General features: G+C 35.4%; 2 protein-coding genes across 2 annotated transcripts in view; one reads left to right on the top strand and one right to left on the bottom strand.

Annotated features, from left to right (window-relative positions):
* Window positions 1-14,240, bottom strand: part of LOC149782633 (large ribosomal subunit protein uL3m-like) — a 44,376-nt gene extending 30,136 nt beyond the window's left edge. Inside the window, exons 1-3 of the mRNA XM_089934124.1 lie at window positions 14,141-14,240; window positions 9,723-9,926; window positions 957-1,047 (exon numbers count right to left, since the gene is read on the bottom strand). Of these exons, the coding sequence (XP_089790250.1) occupies window positions 957-1,047; window positions 9,723-9,926; window positions 14,141-14,226 (381 nt within the window). The 5' untranslated portion in view covers window positions 14,227-14,240. The remainder of the gene's footprint in view (window positions 1-956; window positions 1,048-9,722; window positions 9,927-14,140) is intronic.
* A 164-nt stretch (window positions 14,241-14,404) lies between these two features.
* LOC149782632 (uncharacterized) overlaps window positions 14,405-14,570 on the top strand; it is a 28,974-nt gene continuing 28,808 nt past the window's right edge. The window contains exon 1 of the mRNA XM_089934119.1: window positions 14,405-14,560. Within this exon, the coding sequence (XP_089790245.1) occupies window positions 14,481-14,560 (80 nt within the window). The 5' untranslated portion in view covers window positions 14,405-14,480. The remainder of the gene's footprint in view (window positions 14,561-14,570) is intronic.

The following is a 14,570-nucleotide window of genomic DNA, read 5'->3' as shown; positions in this document are numbered from 1 at the left end:
TAGATTACTGAATCAACTGTACAAACAACCAGTCTACATCTATCATTCTGTGCTGGAAAAATACAGGGCCCCAAGTGTCCAAGAAGTCTAAAGAGTTCAACATTATAGATCACTGCCATCTAACCTCTGTCTGAGTGGGACTAAGTCTCGGGCACAGCCAATGCTGGTATGTGAGAAAGCTTCCCAGTAGCCTCCATTGGGTCAGTGGTTCTTACCAGGGTTTTTGAGAGTTCTTCCTCCATCAATTATACTTTCTGCCAAGTATAACCTATCTTGCACTGAAAAATGGCTTCAAACCCTATATCAATGACAATAACAATTTAAACAATCCATTTTCCAGATGCCAGGGACAAGCTACTCAGTTGCCTGGGACAAGTTAAACTGGTCAAGACTGGATCTAGTAAAATATTTGTATGTACCTTCTTTCTAGGCAATAACTGTCAGATAGTGACAGAGAGGGAGAGACAGAAAGCAAGACACAGGTTACGAGGGGATTGTAATCTTTAATCTTCAGGTACCTAGTGATTGTGATCTTCCTGATGTATGAGGGAACTAATATATTCTATAGTCAATTAATGACTCCAGAAAAAAACCAGGTCATTATTGTTTTAATGTTGTTTTAAAATTAGTTATTATATGCTAATTAAATATTTCCCTTGTACATTACATCAGTTACCATCAGTGACGTCTTATCAAGACTTACCTCTGACCCATTACCTTTCTTAGTGAAGTATTTCAACAAATAAAATAATTGCATTTCTCTGCATGAAGAGTTTTTTGTTGTCAATTTCACTCAATATTATTAAATTTTTTTAACATTTACAAAATATTTAAACTGACAATTTTAAAGCTTGAAAGCATCTTAATAGTTTATAATTCAGAAATGAACTATTTTTGATTTAAATGACACCAACTTTAGAACAACACAAAAAGGGCAGGCAAACAGATAGATAAACCTGAAGCAGAGTTGTAGTGAATTTTTTTCCATCCTTTGTCCACTGCGGCAGCATTCCTAGTTTAATAGCCAGCACACCGGTCCTTTGTGTCCTGTTAAATAGTGAAAAGAAATTTTTAAGCAAATTATCTTTTTCTAATAATACTTACCTAATCACATTAATGGTTGAAATATAAGCCTGCTATCTCCTGAATCCAACTCTACTACAAAGAAGAAAATTCATCTCCTCTGTACATAGTTTGACAAAGGACAATAACTCTTGCCCATTACCTCCCCTCAACACCACTAAGTGTCACTAGTATTTAAGCTAAGCAATATGCCAAAGAGGATTCTCACATGGCAGGATGGTTTGGATGGTTTTGAGTAATGTGACTGGGTAAGTATTACTGGAGAAACAGTTTAAAAAAACTTTGCTTTCTCCTTCAAATACATTCCTCAAACACATTAACATTAGGAGAATAGATAATAGGAGGAGGAATAAATAGGAGGAGAGAATGCTGAGCATCATACCTATAGCTCAGGTTTCCTAGGGAAGAATGAATGCATTCCCTATGTGAATGATAACCCACTTTCCTACTTCTTTGGCTGTCTCCAAACTTTGTTCAAATCTGCTCCCAAACAGCAATGACAAGCCAAATGGAGCCATCCTTAAAACCATAGAGTGAGTTTTTATTTAATTTTGTGGAGTGCAAATGATCATTTATCAAGTTAAAAATGGCAGAGGCAATCAAGACATTTGCCATCAAATGGTGAGCTGCTCTGTTACTGACCTAAGCAATTCAGGCCATATAAATTGGCAAAGTTTTCATCCCAGCCAGAAAATCATCAAGGAAGCCAAATATAACATTGAAAATGTGAAAACATTCTGAACCTGCTATGATGTGCTGGGACTTCTTTTTAAAAATAATGCTGGGAGTTCAGTATCATAAGGGGCAGAATGTGTCTTGTACTAGACTGTTAATGGACTGCTTCCATATCAGTATAAACCATTCCCTGTGGCAATGATAATGCAATGCCATTGTCTCTATATAATTCACAGCAAATACGATGCGGGTAAGCAGTGAAGCCAGATCCAACTGACCATGTTTCTTTTTGTACCAGTATGTACATCTGGTTCACAGGGAGTATTGCAAGCATGGTTACCAGCTGTGTGGAAGGCGGTCCATTTCATGCCAGTACCAGCTGTACCATGCAATTGGCTTTAAGGATGGATCTATCACTAAAATCCCAGCGTAATGTGCTTGGGTAGTCTTATACCAGGTGAGATGGACACTAAGATCTCCATAACTGTAGTTATATGTAGCCATATGCATGTCAGGTTGGCCAAATCTACCATTAAGATCTCTGTAACTGTAGAGATATGTAACTGAAACTCAGTGAGAAGGATGGGTCTACCACTAAGATCATAGCTCTAGGCATGTTAGGATTTAAAATCTATCACTAAGATCCCTGTAATTGTAATTGTAGGTAGCTCTAGGCATGTTAGGATTGAAAATCTATCACTAAGATCCTTGTAACTGTAATTGTACATAGCTCTAGGCATGTTAGGATGGAAAATCTATCACTAAGATCCCATAATTGTAATTGTAGGTAGCTCTACTCTAGGCATGTTAGGATTGAAAATCTATTACTAAGATCCCTGTAATTGTAATTGTTGGTAGCTCTACACATGTTAGGATGGAAACTCTATTACTAAGATCCCTGTAGTTGTAATTGTAGGTAGCTCTAGGCATGTTAGGATTGAAAATCTATCACTAAGATCCCTGTAATTGTAATTGTAGGTAGCTCTAGGCATGTTAGGATTGAAAATCTATTACTAAGATCCCTGTAATTGTAACTGTAGGTAGCTCTACGCATGTTAGGATGGAAACTCTATTACTAAGATTCCTGTCATTGTAACTGTAGGTAGCTCTACGCATGTTAGGATGGAAACTCTATTACTAAGATCCCTGTAATTGTAATTGTAGGTAGCTCTAGGTATGTTAGGATGGAAACTCTATTACTAAGATCCTTGTAATTGTAATTGTAGGTAGCTCTAGGCATGTTAGGATGGAAACTCTATTACTAAGATCCCTGTAATTGTAATTGTAGGTAGCTCTAGGCATGTTAGGATGGAAACTCTATTACTAAGATCCCTGTAACTGTAATTGTAGGTAGCTCTAGGTATGTTAGGATGGAAAATGTATTACTAAGATCCCTGTAATTGTAACTGTAGGTAGCTCTATGTATGTTAGGATGGAAACTCTATTACTAAGATCCCTGTAATTGTAATTGTAGGTAGCTCTAGGTATGTTAGGATTGAAAATCTATTACTAAGATCCCTGTAATTGTAATTGTAGATAGCTCTACGCATGTTAGGATTGAAAATCTATTACTAAGATCCCCGTAATTGTAATTGTAGGTAGCTCTAGGTATGTTAGGATTGAAAATCTATTACTAAGATCCCTGTAATTGTAATTGTAGGTAGCTCTACCCATGTTAGGATTGAAAATCTATTACTAAGATCCCTGTAATTGTAACTGTAGGTAGCTCTACACATGTTAGAATGGAAACTCTATTACTAAGATCCCTGTAATTGTAATTGTAGGTAGCTCTATGCATGTTAGGATGGAAACTCTATTACTAAGATCCCCGTAATTGTAATTGTAGGTAGCTCTAGGCATGTTAGGATGGAAACTCTATTACTAAGATCCCTGTAATTGTAACTGTAGGTAGCTCTACGCATGTTAGGATGGAAACTCTATTACTAAGATCCCTGTAATTGTAACTGTAGGTAGCTCTACGCATGTTAGTATGGAAACTCTATTACTAAGATCCCTGTAATTGTAATTGTAGGTAACTCTACGCATGTTAGGATGGAAACTCTATTACTAAGATCCCTGTTATTGTAATTGTAGGTAGCTCTACGCATGTTAGGATGGAAACTCTATTACTAAGATCCCTGTAATTGTAACTGTAGGTAGCTCTACGCATGTTAGGATGGAAACTCTATTACTAAGATCCCTGTAATTGTAACTGTAGGTAGCTCTACGCATGTTAGGATGGAAACTCTATTACTAAGATCCCTGTAATTGTAACTGTAGGTAGCTCTACGCATGTTAGGATGCAAACCCTATTACTAAGTTCCCTGTAATTGTAATTGTAGGTAGCTCTATGCATGTTAGGATGGAAACTCTATAACTAAGATCCCTGTAATTGTAATTGTAGGTAGCTCTAGGCTTGTTAGGATTGAAAATCTATCACTAAGATCCCTGTAATTGTAATTGTAGGTAGCTCTAGGCATGTTAGGATTGAAAATCTATTACTAAGATCCCTGTAATTGTAATTGTAGGTAGCTCTACGCATGTTAGGATGGAAACTCTATTACTAAGATTCCTGTAATTGTAACTGTAGGTAGCTCTACGCATGTTAGGATGGAAACTCTATTACTAAGATCCCTGTAATTGTAACTGTAGGTAGCTCTACGCATGTTAGGATGGAAACTCTATTACTAAGATCCCTGTAATTGTAACTGTAGGTAGCTCTACGCATGTTAGTATGGAAACTCTATTACTAAGATCCCTGTAATTGTAATTGTAGGTAACTCTACGCATGTTAGGATGGAAACTCTATTACTAAGATCCCTGTTATTGTAATTGTAGGTAGCTCTACGCATGTTAGGATGGAAACTCTATTACTAAGACCCTTGTAATTGTAATTGTAGGTAGCTCTAGGCATGTTAGGATTGAAAATCTATTACCACGATCCCTGTAATTGTAATTGTAGGTAGCTCTAGGTATGTTAGGATGGAAACTCTATTACTAAGATCCCTGTAATTGTAATTGTAGGTAGCTCTACGCATGTTAGGATGGAAACTCTATTACTAAGATCCCTGTAATTGTAATTGTAGGTAGCTCTAGGCATGTTAGGATGGAAACTCTATTACTAAGATCCCTGTAACTGTAATTGTAGGTAGCTCTAGGTATGTTAGGATGGAAACTCTATTACTAAGATCCCTGTAATTGTAACTGTAGGTAGCTCTACATATGTTAGGATGGAAACTCTATTACTAAGATCCCTGTAATTGTAATTGTAGGTAGCTCTAGGTATGTTAGGATTGAAAATCTATTACTAAGATCCCTGTAATTGTAATTGTAGGTAGCTCTACCCATGTTAGGATTGAAAATCTATTACTAAGATCCCTGTAATTGTAACTGTAGGTAGCTCTACACATGTTAGAATGGAAACTCTATTACTAAGATCCCTGTAATTGTAATTGTAGGTAGCTCTATGCATGTTAGGATTGAAACTCTATTACTAAGATCCCTGTAATTGTAATTGTAGGTAGCTCTAGGCATGTTAGGATGGAAACTCTATTACTAAGATCCCTGTAATTGTAACTGTAGGTAGCTCTACGCATGTTAGGATGGAAACTCTATTACTAAGATCCCTGTAATTGTAATTGTAGGTAGCTCTACGCATGTTAGGATGGAAACTCTATTACTAAGATCCCTGTTATTGTAATTGTAGGTAGCTCTATGCATGTTAGGATGGAAACTCTATTACTAAGATCCCTGTAATTGTAACTGTAGGTAGCTCTATGCATGTTAGGATGGAAACTCTATTACTAAGATCCCTGTAATTGTAACTGTAGGTAGCTCTACGCATGTTAGGATGGAAACTCTATTACTAAGATCCCTGTAATTGTAACTGTAGGTAGCTCTATGCATGTTAGGATGGAAACTCTATTACTAAGATCCCTGTAATTGTAACTGTAGGTAGCTCTACGCATGTTAGGATGGAAACTCTATTACTAAGATCCCTGTAATTGTAACTGTAGGTAGCTCTACGCATGTTAGGATGGAAACTCTATTACTAAGTTCCCTGTAATCGTAATTGTAGGTAGCTCTACGCATGTTAGGATGGAAACTCTATAACTAAGATCCCTGTAATTGTAATTGTAGGTAGCTCTAGGCTTGTTAGGATTGAAAATCTATCACTAAGATCCTTGTAATTGTAACTGTAGGTAGCTCTAGGCATGTTAGGATTGAAAATCTATTACTAAGATCCCTGTAATTGTAATTGTAGGTAGCTCTAGGCATGTTAGGATTGAAAATCTATCACTAAGATCCTTGTAATTGTAATTGTACATAGCTCTAGGCATGTTAGGATGGAAAATCTATCATTAAGATCCCATAATTGTAATTGTAGGTAGCTCTACTCTAGGCATGTTAGGACTGAAAATCTATTACTAAGATCCCTGTAATTGTAACTGTATGTAGCTCTAGGCATGTTAGGATTGAAAATCTATCACTAAGATCTCCATAGCTGTAAGAAATAAAACCAAAGACCTGGTGAGAAGGACTGATCTATCAACAAGTTCCCCATAATTGTAATTATGGCTGTACGTGTGTTAAGACAAACAAAGCAATCACATAGATCTCTGTAAATGAAGAGAGATGATGCTGAATAAATGTCAAGATGGACAGATCTATCAATAACATCCCCTTCATTGGAACTGTATGGAGCCATAGCTAAGTCAGGCTGGAAAATCCATCATTAAGATCACTGTAATTATTGAAAGATGAAGCCATATGGTGACACAGATGGATCTTTCACCAAGATCCCATAAAGTGATGGCTGGTCTGGTTGGACGATTGTGGACAGCTTCAGAAGGCTATACGAAAACAAAGGATAGATCCATTGGATCTGTTAATAACCCTGAGCAACTGGACATACTAGTACAAAGGCCATGCCTGGACATTGAGGGTGGGGGGTCGGGGCGTGGGGTGGGGGTAGGATACTGCCATAAATGGAGATCCACTTCCCAGCTAAATCATTTTAAATTCTGTGTTGTCATCACCCTCCTTCTTTGCCTTGGTCAACTTTTGCAAAACCATAGTCTATACTCTCTCTGACCATGTAGATAACATAGTGTAGGTAATGGTGAAGTACATTTTGTACATGCAAGGCACTAATTATGTGCATCTTCCTTAGTCTTTAGCTTGTTGCACATATTACACATTGTCGACAGGTTTAACAGAAATGACAAGACAAAACCAAACAAAACAAAAATGAATTAACGATTCAGCATGTTAATAATTCACTAAAACAATGCCCGTTAGTAACGGGGTGAGCAAACAATAGGCAGTGTGCGCAAAACCATGAACTGCAACACACAACAAAGATAGTGTGTGTGCAACACCATGAATTGCAACATGCAACAAAGATAGTGTTGTTGTACCATGTAGTCTGAAAATGACCAAGCTCAAGAAAGTGTAAACATTTCACAAAATATTTGCAAACATCAAACAATAATGAATATTAATTCAAATAATCCCCAAATCCTGTATGGATGATTTGAATTTAACATAAATTTGGATTCACGGAAAGTGTCTTTTTATATTGTACTGAAGCAAAGCTTAAAAAATTAGCAATTCAGGGTGGTGGCAAAGGGAGTAAACATTGGATCGCGTGTTATTTTGGTTCAAAAATCCATTTTGTATCATGAAAGAACGATCATACTTTAATTAAGGAAAGTGATATTCATAAAGTGTACAAAAATATCCCAAATTTAGACTTGAAATGCACATAAAGATATGATTTCTAAATGGCAACGTGAAGACCCATTCTATGACCTTCTTGAACCTGTAACCCAGAAAATTTGATTTAGTATGTATCTTTTAGAATCATACAAATAAATACGTTATATAAAAGAAGGAAATGTGCACCTTAAACAAAACTGTATTTTAATCCAAGTTTCCAATTTTGCAAGAAGTTGTCCCACATGTACAAAATCGTCTGCTACCCAACGTGTCTACTTGCCACTAGAACATAAATTGTTAACAAATTCACCAGTGTATAGCCTGTTTCTAAATTCTGTAGTAATTTTTCGCCATCAAGAAGACGTAATCAAAAGTACATCCTATTCATTGTTGTTTCTCTTCCGCGTAATAGCTTATTTTTCATAAAATGTTGAACTTGCCTAACATTTTTACAAGATTGGTTTAGTTACCTTAATATCTCTTGCCATTTATTGGGTATTGTACGTTGAGTTTTGTAAAACTAGCTATAAACCTGACCTAATTACTCGACTGAACTGCTGACAAAGACAGTCCAAAGTAATACATTTCATTTTTATAGCACGATAGATAAATATTACGTCTTTTCAAAGCTGTGCGCAGAATCGTCTGACATATCGCAGGTCAGGAAAACAGGGAGGCGGTATCCTCTGTGTCCAAAATTAATATTATTTTGAACAGAATATTCTGGTAACAACTGCATCTTTTCAAATGGTAAGCACTGCTGTATTTTATTTTTGTCAATCGGTCGAATTCGGTATGCGTTTTGCTTCATTATTGGAAACGAAAACCTTAGGTGCGCAGAAATGCCCCACAGCAGTTCAATACATGACAGAATTACAGCATGTATGAAAAGAATACATATTTATGACTAACCTTTTTCTGCAGCTGGTCAAAATTCTTGTCAGAAAAGGCAAAATCCATATGGATTAGAACAGAATACAAACACAAAATATACTAAAAAATTATTTATATTCATCACTCATTTCAGTTAATCTACATGTATAACTTTTTTGGTTAATGATCATGAAGTGGAATTCTGCAATGATTATGGTCAGGTGCTCAGAGTGCTGTATAACAATACTCTCATATTCTTCTTTTCAATTTTATAAAGCAGATTGATGTGTTGCTTTTTCTGATCTGACGTTTTGATGTTTGAAAGATCTATCTGCTCTAACATTTTCCATCATATAACATCCACAACTCACACAATAAAATGTTTCACTTAACATCTGGTGCAATTTAAAAAAAAATATAGACTGGTTCACTAACTAGCTTATCAATAAAATAAATCTGTTATGCAAAGTTCATTTTTGAAGAAACCCATCTGTTTTCTTAGAAATGGGTCATATAAAGTTGCTATAAATAGCAAATAACGAAAGTACTTTTATGCTATTCTTATGCAGCAGTCACCTTTTTAAGAATATTCTCAAATTTACATGTTTGGAATTAAAGAGATGATGATATAATGACAAAAACAATTTTTATTTTAGTTTTTTAATGCAGCAAAAAAAAAAGGGTAATCCATATACAGTCTCACAGAAAACATAATCTATTGAGAAAAAAGTGTAATGATTATGCCAAAAGTGTAATGGGTGGCATGTATGTTAAACCAACTCTGAAGCAGGAGTTAAGAAAACAAAGATGGCAAAAGATGCCAAAATGTGACGCACCATTTCTTGCTGTTATGAGACTATCTCAAGGCAAAAGAACATTTCTGACCATGAATATAAAAGAACAACGAAATGCAATTCTTATTATTTTGGCAAAAATACACAAGACAAGACAGTTACAGAGTACAACTTCAGATTGAAAAATCTCAAAGAGAGATTTGTTGATTAAAAAGAGGTAAAAAAATAAAATAGCTGCATTACCACAGCATAAATTTCCTATAAACAAATTACATATAATTAACAAAAAAATGTGAAGCCATCTACAATTTTGAGCTCTAAGATCAAGAACTAAAGGTACATACACCAACTTTTGATTATAGGATTTTATTGCAGTTAAAGCTGACCATAAAATAAATTTGCACAGTAAAACTAATAATGTTTAAAATGTAAGTTTACCAAATTGCTGAATGCCATTGTTCTTCCCTAACAAAGTTTTTATGGCCCACAGAGCAGTCAGTAGATCTGCCCTCTCAAGCATAACCTGAAAGACCCAATGGCAATATCAAACTTCTTTACTCCTTACTTAATTTTTACCTAAGATTCCAGGTTCCTCTTGCCCATGGACCATCTTTCAATGGACTCTCAGGCTTCCTATAGGTTTCTATGACAACATCTTTGATGAACTTTGCATTCTCTGGGGTGATGTCTTGTTTAACTGATACTCTTCTTTTGGAAAACCAAGAAGGTGGTTTACATGTTCTTCGTCGACCACGAACTTGCTGATGACAAACCAAAACCCTAAAAATAAATTTTATGAGTAAGCTCTTTTATTAATGCTGCAAAATCTGAATAATCAGCGAACACTGATTTCAATGAAGTGCTTACAGATAATTAATAGCCATTGCAACTAACTAAATATATCAATAAATTTTAATAAATTTACCAAAAAAACCACAACCTGAATCATTAAATGAAGTGCACTGACTTCATAAGACTTTCACCTTCACTAAAAATGAAACCTACTTTTCACTGGTAAAACAAAATAACTATTTCAAGGTTCCAAGGAAACAACAATAACCCAATAAGAATACTGCCAAAGCACTATAGAGTAAAATGAGTACTGTAAGATTACTGTGAGAGTATTGTAAGATTACTATGCAAGTACTGTAAGAGTATTATGAGTACTGTGAGAGTACTGTAAGAGTACTGCAAATGACATAAGATTACCCATCTCAAGACTTTTTTTCCTATTAATAACCTTGACCTTTGATCTTGGAACTTGTGAAGCATATGATAATGGTATGGACCTGAATAAAAGTTCATCCAAATGTCTATAGTGGTTAAAAAGTGAAAACCCTGGATAAGGATTACATTATCTCTCATTATGATCTTGACCTTCAGACAGCAAGCATTGACAGGATACACAATACAATAAATCAAGTCAAGATATCTAAGCTGTTTAAGTTTTATTAAAATAGTTTAAATGATTTCAGTTTCCTCCCCATCACCAAGAGAAATCAAATGGTCTGTAACTTCTGAAATATAACAACTATGTTGCACTGCCAACAAGTATTTTCAAACCACACACATGCTGTCGAACACATTTTCATGTTCTGTTGACATACATTTGAATTTGTTGAAATGCGATGGAAGTCAAGGTATGCCAAAGTATGTTCAAGTAGGTTGATGTGGAGGATATGTTTGTTGAATGAAACGAAACACTGCTTACAGTTCCAATATGAATAATATATTTTTATTCATTTCATTAAAGAATAATATTTCAACTTAACCCAATTTCAGCATTCTATGCTTTCATCACTTTCCAGCCAACTGAAATGTAGGCCAACAAAACTTGAAAACAGGTCCATTTCTTTTGTGAGAATTTGAATTTATTAGAGAAAAGACAGCAGAGTAAGTAAAGTCTGACTAAAACATAATGACTTTACTTTGTAGAAAAGTGTCATTATTGGTTGCCAGTAGTGTCAGAAATTCCTAAAAATTTCACTGAGATAAACCAATCAATAGGATCATGATTTATTTTCTCATAAATTGTGAGTATAGCATTTGTTATATCTTTAATTTGCTGACAGACTAGCTAAACCTATAGCGTTGATGAAATCTGACCTGGAACTAACCATTTACATTCCGAGTCAAATGACTATTCAAATCTCTCAACCTACATGTCAATGACAACAGAATTCAACTAGTCATGTGATATCAACAATAAACCATTTCTTGTATTGCTGTAGGAAAACAAATCAAACAAATGAAAGTCATGTAATACAGTGCAACCCGTCCATAACGCGAATTCGGATATAACACAGTCATGAAGTGGCTCCCGAAATTTTTATATATTCATCTGTACATGAAAAAAATTTTTTTGCTCAAAGTACAAGAAATAGTGTATTAAAAATATATTATCATTTTGGGGAATGAATTTGAATATAATACGATCGCAGTGTGGTTCCTGAAAATTTAACCCTTTACCTCATGCAAGCGTCTTTGGATGCCTCTACTCCATTCGCATGGAAGGGCCTTTTGACGCCTCTACTCCATTTGCATGGAAGCGCCTTTTGACGCCTGCTGTAAACATCAGCCATTTTGAGCTGGTTTTCGTAGTGCCACCTTCAGGGAAAACCCACCTATTAGATACATTTATTTCTGTGAATGACAATTACGTCAGATCACGTGGTCGCTGTTTATGCACTGGTCGATATCTGCTATTTAAAGTAACTGGGTTGTAATCTCCACTCTCCAAAATGGCTGTTGTGGATTTCATTCAGTACTTAACAAAGTTTTCACGATTAGAATCACAACTATGAAAGATTCAATAACTTAGGTAAAGGCTCTGATATTGATGCAGGCAGCAATTAGTTTTTATAAATTATCAAATTCAGATGACTCAGTGATGTAGACGCAGATGAAAAACATGTAAATTTCGAGTATGGGAAATGGCAGCTACGGCTGGTCACGCGGCCTCACTGACATGACGGTGAATGAGTTCTCTCAAGATTTTAAAGCACACAAAAATTCCTTTGTAAAAAATAATTACACAGCTATAACAATCAGACTTTACTCTTAAGTTTTTCCACATATAATAGATGTGTACCAAAAATGTAAAATGGTTAAAATTGCTCTTAAACATAACATACACTACATTGCTTAACAGTTCACAGGCAGGCCTATGTGTATGCGGTCAACTAGGTAACAGGTGTTCTATTTATAGCATGCTGCAATTTGTCACTATGCTCTGTGAGGTAAAGGGATAAATACGTGTATTTTTCTCGTACCAGGAATTTTGTATTTTTTTAAGTACAAGAAATAGTGTCAAACATTTATTATCATTTTGGGGAAGAGTTCGTGCATGAATATGAATTTAATACTACTGAGGCATAGCTCCTGAAATTTAACAATTTCACCAAGTTCTTGAAGTGTTATGCCAAAATAAACATTGAAAATGTTACTTATTACTGATCCATGAGCAAAGCCAGTAAGTTGTCTTTGTGATCGTCTTCAATTCTTTATACAATTGTTGCTCAAACAATAGCCAACATGTGTTTCTTCTTTAACTGCATACACAAAAAGCAGCAATGCGGTGGTTGATAAAAGATTCTCACAATTTAATAAACATAAAAAAATGAAAGCCACCAACATGTTTGCTGGGTTTGCAGTGTTATTAGATGCAATCAGTTGACCAGTAAAAAATGTCCGCTTTATTAGCTGGAAATTGAAAGGGTATGAAATTGTACAAGTGTTCAGCTTAAATTTTTTTATAAAAGTGACTTGTGACCATTGCAGGCCTACTGCACTTAGTTCTCGGGTTTTACATGTGTATGGTATTTGCTCATGAACTCAATATTAATTTCCTATTTTTTATTAAAATATTTTACCGTTATGGAAAAGCAAATTCACAAACGCAATTCGTTCTCTGCACTTTGCGCAATGATTAGTATAGTAGTTTTCATACATTTCTTTCGATATTCACAAAATCTGAAGTAAATGTTATATACACACTGAAAGCATGTGTTAATTGTTAACTATTCTTGTTGTAGTCATTCCAATGAATAGGTGTACAAGCATTAATTACTGGAAATTTACAATGGATAAATGTACATGGAAATGCATATGAGAAAATTTTAGCAGTATGAAATTTGTACAGACATCGTTCATAGACCCTGGAACGTAATTAATTGCACGTGCTTTGTCTTTCTTAACCTAATTTTGTTGTAAATTTTTCCCCATTGAATTCAGACACATAATGATCTGTGACAAACTTATTGAATAGTTTAAGTATGTATGCAATTTTTGCAATGGAATTACATGTACTATAGGCATCCACCTTGGATGCGGGAGGTTGTGGGTTTGATCCTTGGCCGAGTCATATCAAAGACTTACAAAAATGGCACTAACAGCAGCTTTGCTTGGCGCTCAGCATTAATAGGTTAGTGTTAGGACTGATCAGCCTGGTGTCAGGATAATGTGACTGGGTGGGACATTATGCTACATGTCTGCTGATGCCCCAGTGCAAAACACCACTTTAAACTGCCACACTGCAGACATCGTAGCAATAGGACTGGAGAATTGTTAAAGCTACGAGAGGACAGTATTCCGTTCAGCGGGTTTTCACTTGCATATTAAGTGGGCGCGATCACGGACATATCGAGCAGTATCCTGGGGAAATGGTTTGGCATTCTTTAAAGGTATGAATGTAAGCCAAACTTTGGATACGCATACAAAGTCGAATGCCTGAGCTAAACATCGGTACCAAATTTATTACGCTACGTAAAACGTAGCTTGAAACAGCAGCATTTATTCTTAATTGCGTCGCGTGAGAAAGGAGAGAAGTGTCCTTCTTTGTAGTTATTATATAGTACATGTATGACAGGTTTGTAAGCAACGATACGATCCCCTGTGGTCCAAACTGACAGGTGAACGCATTAAATAAAATTTTTAAAAAAAATATATTGGCATATTTATCTGAGTTATTCTAATGCCGTAGTGAGCTGTAATACCGAGATGTTAACGTCGGGTCAGCAGAAATTAAGTTTTGACAAGTTAAATTTCTCAAGAGCGTGGAACGAATACAGAACGCCGCCATGATTAATTCTAAGTCGCTGACTGCAATAACAGCATTAGTCAAAATGTATTTGATACAAACAGTTTATGAAAATTTTCCTTCATTAAATACGTATTTTTCTTCTCTATTTTATTTACAAATATCTTAGATACTATCCGGGTAAATGTCTTAAATCACCCCCACCCCTTAAATTGTTAACGTTGTAAGGGACAAAGTACCATGTGTAAATGTTTTGATAGTTCTGTCTTTTATAAAAGTGGACGAGATACGCAAAAATGGAGCCACATAAATTAGCGAGGCTAAAATATCAGCAGGAGGGGGCCGTCAAAGAAACAGATGAAAAAATACAACAATGGTTTTGTCAT

This window comes from Sinohyriopsis cumingii, chromosome 15 (assembly GCF_028554795.1).
Source record: "Sinohyriopsis cumingii isolate HCF-2022 chromosome 15, ASM2855479v2, whole genome shotgun sequence".
In the NCBI taxonomy this organism is placed as follows: domain Eukaryota; kingdom Metazoa; phylum Mollusca; class Bivalvia; order Unionida; family Unionidae; genus Sinohyriopsis; species Sinohyriopsis cumingii.
This window is presented reverse-complemented; position numbering and strand designations above follow the sequence as displayed.